Source organism: Anarhichas minor, unplaced genomic scaffold, assembly GCF_050575085.1.
Source record: "Anarhichas minor isolate MPS153535 unplaced genomic scaffold, ASM5057508v1 ptg000045l, whole genome shotgun sequence".
In the NCBI taxonomy this organism is placed as follows: Eukaryota; Metazoa; Chordata; class Actinopteri; order Perciformes; family Anarhichadidae; genus Anarhichas; species Anarhichas minor.
The window spans coordinates 10,527,501-10,540,000 of NW_027466491.1; the positions used below are offsets into that span (position 1 = coordinate 10,527,501).

Below are 12,500 nucleotides of genomic sequence, written 5' to 3' on the forward strand. Positions count from 1 at the left end.
GCTGTTGACTGTTGCTCAGAGTTCAGACAGCAGTCATGTGTTATGTGAAGCCTGTTGACATAGACAAATGTTGCTAATTAACGCTTTAAATAAGGGCCTCATTAGCATAACTGGTCCTGTGTTCAATATGATGGAGATTAAAGAGGCTGGTTTGACTTTTAGTTTCTTCATCAGATCCTCCTCCTGATTCAGTAGGTAGAGAAAATGTGTTGAAAGCATATTTACATGTTTTATTGGCTGATGAACGAGACACCGGTCTGTTTTTATTAGTCACCATGTGAGAATGTGTTCAACTCTTCTGTCCTGCTTTTCTATTGGCTGGATTCATGTTGGTCTGGAGGCGTGGCCTCTTCGTCTGTTTCTTCTTCTTCTGCTTCTTCTTCTTTTGCTTCTTCTACCAAAGAATCATAATGAAAATAAAGTACACAATAATATATATATATGAATAGAATCACAACATAATGATTGTTATATATTATAAAATATTCAACGATATAATATTAATGATATATACTCTGTATTACAATTACATTTTAACAAACACGTGTGTGTGTGTGTGTGTGTGTGTATCTTCTTCTTCTTCTTCTTCTTCTCCACTGACGAGCGGAGAGGAATAAAAAGTAGAGCACCGATCCTCACCAGTCCACCTTAATTAAAGTGAAGGCGTCTGGGGATTCAGAGCACTTTCCCCTCATTATGTGGATATGATGTTTAATTAGTTCTCCTAAATTAAAGAACAACCGCTTCTTCTTCTTCTTCTCTGATAATTCCTCTCAAACAGAGAACCCAACCTCCTGAAGGAGAAAACTTAAAGTGCTGCAGAGTATTAGTGGGTTTTGTAGTATTGGCTGCAGCAGTAATTGTAGTAGTATTTGCAATGGTGGAATGTAAATAAGTACATTTACTCAGGTATTGGATGGAAATGTGTACTTAAGTACACATTTAAACAAAAAGTCTGTAATAGTCGTAGTGGTGGTAGTAGTCGTAGTAGTAGTACTAGTAGTAGAAGTCGTAGTAGTAGTAGTAGTACTAGTAGTAGAAGTCGTAGTACTAGTAGTAGAAGTCGTTGTAGTAGTAGTGGTCGTAGTAGTAGTAACTTGACGTCAGTAAGTATTGACGGGTGGAGTAACACGTTGTTTTCATGGAACTTGTTGACAATAAGAAAAATACACAATAACCAGTTTGTTTTCTAAGTAAAAGTACATGTATTTGTTTGTCAGAGTACACAGAGTCACAGAGCAGCTGACTGTGTGTTCCTGGATGATTACAGAGCCGTCGGTTCGTCCCATCTGCTCCTCACACATGAGAACCTGACTCTAATTAAAGGTTTACACATCCGTCCTCTGGAACGGTGTGATTATCACCATTACAGAGAGGGTGTGTGTGTGTGTGTGTCTCTGTGTGAGTGTGTGTCTCTGTGTGTGTGTGCTTACATAAGGAGATGTCACGGTGACTCAAACCCATGTGTCTAACTTTGGGCGTTGAGTGTGTGTGTGTGTGTGTGTGTGTGTGTGTGTGTGTGTGTGTGTGTGTGTGTGTGTGTGTGTGTGTGTGTGTGTGTGTGTGTGTGTGTGTGTGTGTGTGTGTGTGTGTGTGTGTGTGTGTGTGTGTGTGTGTGTGTGTGTGTGTGTGTGTGTGTGAGCACCCCTTTCATCTCTCAAAATCACTCTTTGTACGGTGCGGGGTCGCTCTCTTCCCCTCAATTATTCATCAGCTTGTTGCCATGGTAACAGCTGCAGCTGTGTGTGTGTGTGTTGTGTGTGTGTGTTGTTATTACATCTGATGTACATACAGAACAGCTGTTTGACCTCTGACTGTAAACAGGAAGCAGTAGAAGTACTACTAGTGATAAAGGAGCAAGTACTACATGTTATATTGTACTTATATTAATTAATGTATTATTGATTAATTAATGACTTAATTTATTTAGTCCTGTAAACACCTGCTCTGGTTCTGGTTTGTCTGGTTCTGGTAGTAGCAGTTGTTGATGATGATGTTTTAGAAGTACTATTAGTTTTTGGTGTCGTAGCAGTAGTATTAGTAGTAGTAGTATTAGCAGCAGTAGCAGTAGTATTGGTAGTAGTAGCAGTAGTATTAGTAGCAGTAGCAGTAGTAGCAGTAGTATTAGTAGTAGTAGTATTAGTAGTAGTAGTATTAGTAGCAGTAGTATTAGTAGCAGTAGTATTAGTGGTAGTAGCAGTAGTATTAGTGGTAGTAGCAGTAGTATTGGTAGCAGTAGTATTAGTAGCAGCAGTAGTATTATTAGTAGTAGCAGTAGTATTAGTAGCAGTAGTATTAGTAGTAGTAGCAGTAGTATTAGTAATAGTAGCAGTAGTATTAGAAGCAGTAGTATTAGCAGTAGTATTAGTAGTAGTAGCAGTAGTATTAGTAGCAGTAGTATTAGTAGCAGTAGTATTAGTAGCAGCAGTAGTATTAGTAGTAGTAGCAGTAGTATTAGTAGCAGTAGTATTAGTAGTAGTAGCAATAGTATTAGTAGTAGTAGTAGTATTAGTAGTAGCAGTAGCAGTAGCAGTATTTCATTGACAAGAAGGTAATCCTGAGGCTTCACCGACCTTAAACCTGCTTTTCAACAAGTACTTTATAATGTACCAGCGGTTGAAAATACAGCAGTACACACATATAAACAGAGTAAAGTATAGAGTTGAGTACATACAGTACACTGATCTCATGCTGTGCCTCCATGGTGTCTCCAGCAGGAGGCGTCATAGACTCAGAGACCTGAGAGAACAGCAGGGGGCAGCAGAGATCACCTCAGACCTGAACCCCTCAGAACCAGACCTCTGTTATATCATATATAGTAATATATAATATATAATATATAGTAATATATAATACACATTTAACATGGCGGCGAGTCTACACACAGGCAGGCAGATGTGTTTAACTCACAGCATGTTGACCTACATTTTGCTGCATTTATAGTAATATCACTGTTAATACCTTTAACACACACACACACACACACACACACACACACACACACACACACACACATTAATCCGGTGTAATCTCTGCTGGGACACTGACCCACATATCTGACCACTTCACTACCTGAATGAGGACACGCCCCCTCCGCCCATCTCAGCCAATGACATCACAGATAACAGACAGTTTGTTTATTGGTTCATTCACTGTCAGGAAAAACAATCTGTAGTATAGTAAATACTAGTACACATACTAGTACTGCCACTGTATTACAACCAAGTCAGGTTGTAGTACTACCACTATAAACACACATTTAAATTCTATATCATACACTTTAATGTTGTACTATTGGGTACAATGACGACCAAAGTATTTAAAAGTATTTGGGTTTTAACTGTTAATCAAGTACTTATACTAGTACTCATTAAACCATCGAAGCACTCTAAAAAACTAGTACTGTATGTACTGTTAATACTATTCTGGCAACATACTAGAAGTCACTTGTGTACTTTTACTGCAACTACTGTAGTATTTAACTCACAAACCTTAAAGGTGTACTTTTAGTTCAGCAGTAAAATGCAGTATTACTCCTAAAAACGTGACAAGCAAGTACTCACTGAAATATACTCCGACAGTAGTCAGTTTTAAAGTGTCTCTGGAGGAAGTATTATAAATATATTACCCCGATGACATCATAATGATGTCACCTGGGTTACCTGAACTCTCTGAAAGTATTGAGTTGCATTATGGGAAATGTAGGATTCAGTGTTTTTGAGTTTGACTCACTACAAACTAAACGTCAGATATATATATCGACATGGAATACTTCATCTGTAACATACTGCTTCAGTACTTCTAGTAGTACATATACTGTGTACTCTGGTTGTGAGGCTGTAGGGTAGTGTTGTGGTTTACAGATAAACATATTATGGGATGCTGATTCCTTCTGTTCTACCTTCACATCCTCCTTCCTTTATTTACTCCCCTCCATCCTTTCATCTTCCCTTCCTCCCTTCCCTTCTTTCCTTCTTTTAATTCCCTCCTTCCTTCCTTTACTTACAGCTTCCCTCCATCCATCCTTTCTTCCTTCCTTTCATCTTTCCTTCCTTCCTTTCTTTGATGCTTTTCTACATTACATCCATCCTCTCTCCCTTCCTTTCTCATTTCCTTCCTTCCTTTGCTCTTACTGTAACTCCTTTCTGTCTTGCATGACCTCCTTCCTTCTCTTTCATCTTATTTGTATTTCTTTCTTTCTTCTTTTATAATTGCTTTCCTTCTAGATTTATTTCCCCTCCTATTTTTTTACCCCCATGTATTCTTTTCATTCATCCTTTCCTTCCTATTCATTGCGTTATCCTCTCTTTTATCTCCACTTCCTTTCCTTCATCCAGCTGCACAGAAACGCATCACCAACCAGGAGAAGGAAACATCCTCCCTCCTCCCTCTCCGTCATCCCCTCCTCCTCCTCCTCCTCTTCATCCTACCATCTGCGCAGACTCTCCCTCCTCCCTCCTCTCTCCTCATTTCATGGAGGATCTCCACATCTGCAGCGCTCTCTCTCTCTCTCTCGTCTGCCGATCTCCATGATGGTTTCCGTTTGAGGAGGTCGTCTGTCACTCGTCGCTCACAGAGGAGGAAGAGGAGGAAGAGGAGGAGAGAGAGGAGGAGGTGTAGTTTTGAGGCTTGCAGCTGCATGGCGGTGGGGGGGGAGGCGACGCTCGGCTCGGCTTCACCATGATCGCCGTGTCGTTTAAATGCCGCTGCCAGATCCTGCGCAGGGTGAACAAAGGTAGAGAGACAGAGAGAGAGAGAGAGAGAGAGTGTGTGTGTGTGTCTGTGTGTGTGTGATGGAGGGCTAAGCATGTTTGCATGTGTAATATACGTGCGTGTGTGTGTGAGAGAGATGGTCGAGTGACATTTGTGTAAACTGCTGACATTGAAAAGAGAGAGAGAGCTGGTTGTGGAGTGGAAAATGATTTCCATATGGATTCAGTCGATCGCTGCAGGTTGATTTGGGAGAGAGAGAGAGAGAGAGAGAGAGAGAGAGAGAGAGAGAGAGAGAGAGAGAGAGAGAGAGAGAGAGAGAGAGAGAGAGAGAGAGAGAGAGAGAGAGAGAGAGAGAGAGAGAGAGAGAGAGAGAGAGAGAGAGAGAGAGAGAGAGAGAGAGAGAGAGATATCTTATTTTGTTAAATGTAATATTCATGGTGTGTGTTATCGGGGGAGCAGAGAGACGTTTTATTCTGAAAGTCTGAAGAAGCTTCATTGCTTGTTAAAATACTGCTCTCTGCATGAAGTATTCACGTTATTAAAGTAGCAGTACCTCCATGTGGGAAATACTCTACTGTAGTAGATGTATTACTCGAGTAAAAGTATTCAAAATCCTCATGAAGTACAAAAGTATCAGCATGAATATTTGTTATATTTAATATTAATAATATCAATTTGCAAAGTAACTCATGTTGGAATACAAAGTATAACATGTACCTCTGAAGTGTGATGAAGTAGAAGTATAAAGTAGCAGAAAGTACTCAAGTAAAGTACCTCAAAATCAAGTTGAGCTCTGAGATGTAGTACAGTATTTAGTACAATATGTACCTCTGAGATGTAGTAGAGTAGAAGTATAAAGCAGCAGAAAATGGAAGTACTAAAGTAAAGTAAAGTACCTCAGAATGGTACTGGAGTACAGTACTTTAGTAGATGTATTTAGTTACTTTCTGCCTTTCTACTCAGTCGGCTGATTTTCTGAAGGAATACATTTTGAGGCTTTTTGTTTTGTTTTGTTCAAACTTTATTATTCTTTTAAATCAAAGCCCCGAGTCCACAGAACTCAGCTGTGTTCTTTCTCTTGTATTTGTGTGTATTTGTGTGTATTTGAGGTTTTAACACGAACCTTTTAGACAAAGTCTGAAGATTAAAGATAGATGTTCTGTGTCACACTAGACCTCAGTGGATATTAAATATAGAAGTAAAACACATCCCAGCTTGTGGCTGTGAATCACAAGATGTCTTATTAAAAGTCTTTATTATTAAACATGTGAATGTTAACCGTCTTATTTTACTTATTGATTCATCTGTTAGACATTTATCTGATTATTATATTAATCTGTTCGTTTGGTCCATAAAATGTCTCAAAAGAAACAATTTAAAAGATCATTTATGTACACACCAAAGATACATATACACATAATATTATATATATAATAGTACAACAGTCACAGCTTGAATACTTTAACTACATTTTACTGAATATACTGACATACTTTAACTAAAGGAACATTTAACTGTAACAGAGTATTTTTACAGTGTGGTATTAGTACTTTTACTGCAATAGAGTATTTTTACAGTGTGGTATTAGTACTTTTACTGCAATAGAGTATTTTCTCCGCTGAGTGTGTGATCTTGTTTAAACAATTGTCGCTCATCAATACGTGTTTACATTATCTGAATATATTTATATATATATATATATATATATATATATATATATATATATATATACACACACACAACATAGCTCATTGTGTAGTATATAGTAGTATATATGTACTAGGTGTATACACAGTGTGTACTGTAGCTGAAACAGAGAAATGCTGCTGTCCTACATGTGGAGGAGGCTCAGCTTTCATCTTCTGTTAGCTATGGTGTGTGTGTTTGTGTGTGTGTGTGTGTGTGTGTGTGTGTGTGTGTGTGTGTGTGTGTGTGTGTGTGTGTGTGTGTGTGTGTGTGTGTGTGTGTTTGTGTGTGTTGGAACCAAACAGAACAGAATAGATGTGGAGCAGATTAGAATAAACGAGCGCAACATGAAATAGAACCAACAGAGGACCGAAAATAGAAAGAGATAAAAACAAGAAGCCGAAGTGTGAAGAGATCGTCGTCCTGCTGATTCACAGACACAGAAACTAACAGCTCGTCTGATGTCGCCTCTAAAGGTTTCTACACACCAGGAAATAAAGAACAAAACAACACTGAAATACAGAAGATTCAACACACCGTGTGAATAAACAGCAGAAATAACTGCAGTTCATTAAACGGCCACTTGAGGCTCCAGAAGCCTCCCAGTGGACTGCTGTGATTGGTCCAGACTCAGATAGACCCCTGTGTTCTCCACAGGGATTGGTCCGCTGTACTGATGAGGTCATCCCTCTGTGTAGTTTCTTTATTCATGAGAGCAGAGCAGACTTCTCAGACAGTTAACTGCTCAGTAAAAGCTTTGTGAGATGCTAACTAGTAGCATCATCTGAAGCAGATGATGCTAACATGCTAGTTTACTGGCTAGTGAGGCCAGTAGTCATTTTTTAAATAAGATTGCATCTTAGCCCTGAGATGTATTTCTGTGGTGGGAACTCTGGGATGTCTGAAGATGGTGATGGTGAATACAGATGCATTATGGGAGTTTCTCACTTTGGTACCACTTTGAGGAAGTGATGAGGGAGTTTCAGAGCTACATACAGGAACCAGTTAAGAGAGACTGGTAGAGCTGCAGAACCTCTTAGATTAGATGTTTCAGAACCAGTTAAAGGAACTGGGAAGTCAGAATAATATGTCTTTTTTATTTGTGTTTCAGATGAGGGGCCGTACGCCAAACACTCCGCCGGGTCGAGACCTCCAGATGGAGCGCTGGCCATCAGGAGGCAGAGCATACCAGGTAACACATTTATCGTGCTTTTATATTCTAGTTTATTCTATTCTTTGTGACCCGCTCTATCCGTTCCTTCTGGTCATGTTCTCTGTGTGGTTCCACCAGCAGAGCTGACAGCCGATGAAGCTCTGAAAGTAGAACACACACAAGAAGTTAGTGTGACCTGCAGGAAGATGCTTGCAGTCGCAGTTTACCTCCTCCCACCTGGAGCTGGTGGCCTACTTACCACTATCACACTGCTGCAGTCTGAAGGCCACACTGTTACATCAGGGACCCGGGTCAGCTGTCAGGACCATGGATAGGGAACCAGACACGGCTTCAGAACTATTTAGAGGAACCGGCAGACCAGTTAGAGAATCTGGTGGAGCTTTGGAACAAGTTAGGGGAACGGGTTGAGGTTCTGAACCAGTTACAGGACTGTTAGAGCTGTAGAAGATTCAGAACTAGTTAGAGCCTCAAAACTAGTAATAGTGCTTCAGAACCACTTAACTAGTAGAACCCAGATCCAGTTAGCAGAACCAGTGATGCTTCATAACCCCCAAGAGCAAATAGTAGAGGTTTGAAACCAGTAAGAGTAACTGTAAGAGATTCAGAACCAGTTTGATCAGTTGTTAGAGCCTCAAAACTAGTAAAAATAACTGATAGTGCTTTAGAACCACTTAACTAGTAGAACCCACATCCCACATGGAACAAGTAGAGCTTCAGAAGCAGATAGAGAACGGAGTAGAGTTGCAGTCAGAGGAACTGGAAGAGATTTGGAACCAGTTGATGGACGAACTGGTAGAACATAGGAACCAGTTGATGGAGGAACCGGTGGAGCTTGTTGAGCTTTGTAACCAGTCATCGGTGTTTCCGACCCGTGTCAACAAAAGCGGAACCAGCCCTGACGGTCCTCGTAGTAGAACTGAACCTCCCTGACGCTGCAGACTCACTTCTTGTTCCGGCTGAGAAGAAGAAGAAGCTCTTTTCCTCTGAGAGAATCTTTGTTGTACTTCAGCTTCTTTTTCAGCGTAAAAGTCAAACGGCAGTTTGTGAAGTTTCACTTTTCAAAAGGTTTCTGAAAACTGGTTGATTGAGGATGTGATCAGAATAGAAGATTATGAGTTTTTCCTTTTTCAGACTGTGAGTCAGAGCTGACACTGAATCCTCTTTTGGAGGAAGAAGATGAGGAAGACAATGACGGTCACTGCCAGAGATCAGATGTTTTAATCCCGTCTGGATGAAAGAGGGCGGAGCTCTGCCTGATTAATATTAAAATACAACATTCCAATGAAATCCTGCCTTCTGTTTTATCACCTGACGGACGCTCGGTCTGCCGTGAGATCTCTCCCCCTTTTCTCTCTCCCTCCCTCTCTCTCCCTCCCTGTTCAATATTTCAGGCGTCTGATAAAATATAGATGGGACGACAGAGTAGAGGATGACTTCACTTCTCGCCTCTTTCCAGATTATTTTATTTTACTTAAGGGGACAAAAGTATGAAGTCAGAGTGCAGAGATGGAAGAAACTGGAAGGTGTAAAAGTGAAATACACAACAAATATTATATTTTATTACTTTTAGTACGGTTGAGTATTTTTAGTTAGTTAGTTATTGTAGTTTTTTTTAATATTCCTTCTGTGTGTGTGTGTGTGTGTGTGCGTGCGTGCGTGCGTGCGTGTGTGTGTGTGTGTGCATGTGTGCGTGTGCGTGTGCGTGTGTGTGTGTGTGCGTGCGTGTGTGTCGTAGACGAGTTTCGGGGCTGCTCGGTGGTGGAGCTGATGAAGAAGGAGGGGACGACGCTCGGACTGACGGTCTCCGGCGGCATCGACAAAGACGGGAAGCCCCGGGTTTCAAACCTGCGACAAGGAGGCATCGCTGCCAGGTAACGAATAATCTCTTCATCGGACGAATCGTTCTGTTTTAATATATTTATACATCTTTTATTGTTCAGACAAAAACACGAGCTCACTTCCTGTTTGTTTATACCCTTTTATCTGAGTGTTTGATTCCTGTATAGAGGAAATATGTATGTGTGTGTATATATATAAATACATGTATGTATGTATATAACTAGTAACGGAGCGGACGTTTTGGCCTCTTGTAGGAGCGACCAGCTGAACGTGGGCGACTACATCCGAGCCGTTAACGGCATCAACCTGTCGAAGTTCAGACACGACGAGATCATCAGTCTGCTGAAGAACGTCGGGGAGCGAGTCGTACTGGAGGTCGAGTACGAGCTACCCCCGGTCTGTAAGTACTGCCAGGTAGTACTAGTACAGGTAGTAGTACCAGTGGTGGAATGTAGATAAGTACATTTACTCAGAGTCAGATTTTAGGTATTTCTATGTTCTGCTACTTTCTACTTTTTCTCCACATCTCAGAGGTACATATAGTACTTTATACTGTACTACATCTCACAGGTACATATTGTACTTGTTACTCTTTAAAACTCTAACTCTTGGATCAGTTGTAAAATTCATCATCACAAAGCTGAAAACGTCTTTGTAGAGATACGAGGTTCTCAGGTATTTTCATAGTGTGGTATTAATACTTTTACTGCAGTAGAGGTTGTGAATACTTCTTCCACCGCTGAGGTCAGAGGTCATGTTGATGTGTTGGTGTGTTGCAGCGGTGCAGGGGTCAGGGGTCATGTTCAAGAACATAGAAGTCACGCTTCACAAAGACGGAAACAGCTTTGGCTTCGTCATCAGAGGTGAGTGGAGCTCAGTGTGTGTGTGTGTGTGTGTGTGTGTGTGTGTGTGTGTGTGTGTGTGTGTGTGTGTGTGTGTGTGTGTGTGTGTGTGTGTGTGTGTGTGTGTGTGTGTGTGTGTGTGTGTGTGTGTGTGTGTGTTATAAATACATGGCTGTGTGTCTGCAGGTGGAGCTCATGAAGACAGGAACAAGTCACGCCCGATCGTTATAACAACCATCAGGCCCGGCGGTCCGGCTGACAGGTGCGTTACCTCTGACCTCTCTGTCTCACCTGGAGGGTCTTTTTGTCCCTCTGGAGCCTCTGTAGAAACTGAAAAACATCCTCTCTCTCTCTGTCTCTCTGTCTCTCTCTCTCTCTCTCCAGAGAAGGAACCGTAAAGCCGGGCGACCGGTTGCTAAGCATCGACGGGATTCGTCTCCACGGCAGCACGCTATCGGAGGCCATGAGCATCCTGAAGCAGTGTGGACAGGAAGCCACGCTGCTGCTGGAGTACGACGTCTCGGTGATGGGTCAGTTCAATCCCTCTGTTTAATCCCACGTGGCTACGACTCCACGCAGTCGCGTAGTCCCTTCTGAAACATTATACTTGGACCTAACGAACACAAACTAGAACTAAACCTTTCTGAGGAACTGAAACTACGAATAAAACTAGTAAACAAGCTCTGAAAACTAAACTCAAAGGAAAAAGTCAAAACTAAAATGTCTTTGTCGTTGTTGTCAGATTCGGTTGCCACAGCGTCGGGGCCGCTGCTGGTGGAGGTTGCGAAGGCGACGGGCTCCAGTCTGGGCGTGGCTCTGTCCACCTCCATGTTCTGCAGCAAGCAGGTCATCGTCATCGACAAGGTGAAACCAGCCAGCATAGCAGACAGGTAACCTGACCTCTGACCTCTGACCCCAACCAACCATTTAGCCACAGATATCGAGACCTACGTAACTAAAATACAATTTTCCAAAACGTCATTTAACTTAACCTGTTCAGTAGACAAAATTCAAGTTTATTTTATCATTTTGTCAAAGTCCCCTCAACAACATAAACTAATATATTTGGAGAAGTTAACTAACCACAAAAACACATTTCTTCTTCTTCTTCTTCTTCAGATGTGGCGCTCTTCATGCAGGAGATCACATTCTGTCTGTTGACGGGAAGTCGATGGAGTTTTGTTCTCTGGCTGAAGCCACTCAGCTGCTTTCTGCCTCCTGTCAGACCGTCCGCATGGAGATCCTGCCTCAGCACCAGGCCCGACCGGCCCTGAACGCACCACAACATGGTATAAACACACAGAACAGGCCCTGAACGCACCACAACACGGTATAAACACACAGAACAGGCCCTGAACGCACCACAACACGGTATAAACACACAGAACAGGCCCTGAACGCACCACAACATGGTATAAATACACACACACCAGGCTAGACCGGCCCTGAATGCACCACAGCACGGTATAAACACACAAAAAAAGAGCACGAATGCAGAAGAGGATTCTGATCTTGAGCCTGTTTATCCGACAGCATATGGACAACAATCTGTCTCGTCCACATTTCAACAGAAGGGTTGATGATAAAGTAGATTTCTCAGCCAAGTAGGAAAGAATGGTTTACAATCATTATGAATCTGCATCTTCAGCGGTATAATTCAACGAATACAGACTGAATAAACAGTGTTTGTCTCTTTTTGTAACTTTTACTACAGAATACTGACACAGTGTGGAACAAGTGCTTTTACTGCAGTAAAGTGTATATATAATATTTAATATAGTGTGTGTATATATATATGAATAAGATGTAATCTTTTATAAAGCAGCTACCTGACCTCTGACCTTTCCTCCTGTCCTAACCCAAATACCCTCCTCTGTGTGTGTGTGTGTGTGTGTGTGTGTGTGTGTGTGTGTGTGTGTGTGTGTGTGTGTGTGTGTGTGCAGTCAAGGTGCAGCGTAGTCCCCGCACCCTCCCCTGGGAGACCGGAGGCTCCACCCCCATCCTCCCCCCCTACCACTACAACACGTACCACCCCGACCAATCAGCTGCCAGATCGCACAAACGCCATACAAACAACCCTTGTACGTCCGCCCCTCTCTCTCTCTCTCTCTCTCTCTCTCTCTCTCTCTCTCTCTCTCTCTCTCTCTCTCTCTCTGTCTCTCTGTGTCTCTCTGTCTCTCTCTCTCTCTCTCTCTCTGTAGTGCGATGTTTTAGTCAGAGTGAGACCTCCTCTCCTCATCATCTTC

The 12,500-nt window shown here is 42.0% G+C and overlaps 1 protein-coding gene across 1 annotated transcript in view; it reads left to right on the forward strand.

The window, feature by feature from the left end:
• grip1 (glutamate receptor interacting protein 1) overlaps positions 1 to 12,500 on the forward strand; it is a 30,386-nt gene that overhangs the window by 2,304 nt on the left and 15,582 nt on the right. Inside the window, exons 2-10 of the mRNA XM_076111887.1 lie at positions 7,511 to 7,591; positions 9,309 to 9,444; positions 9,667 to 9,812; positions 10,192 to 10,275; positions 10,441 to 10,516; positions 10,639 to 10,784; positions 10,997 to 11,144; positions 11,374 to 11,543; positions 12,198 to 12,335. Coding sequence (XP_075968002.1) covers positions 7,511 to 7,591; positions 9,309 to 9,444; positions 9,667 to 9,812; positions 10,192 to 10,275; positions 10,441 to 10,516; positions 10,639 to 10,784; positions 10,997 to 11,144; positions 11,374 to 11,543; positions 12,198 to 12,335 — 1,125 coding nt within the window. The remainder of the gene's footprint in view (positions 1 to 7,510; positions 7,592 to 9,308; positions 9,445 to 9,666; positions 9,813 to 10,191; positions 10,276 to 10,440; positions 10,517 to 10,638; positions 10,785 to 10,996; positions 11,145 to 11,373; positions 11,544 to 12,197; positions 12,336 to 12,500) is intronic.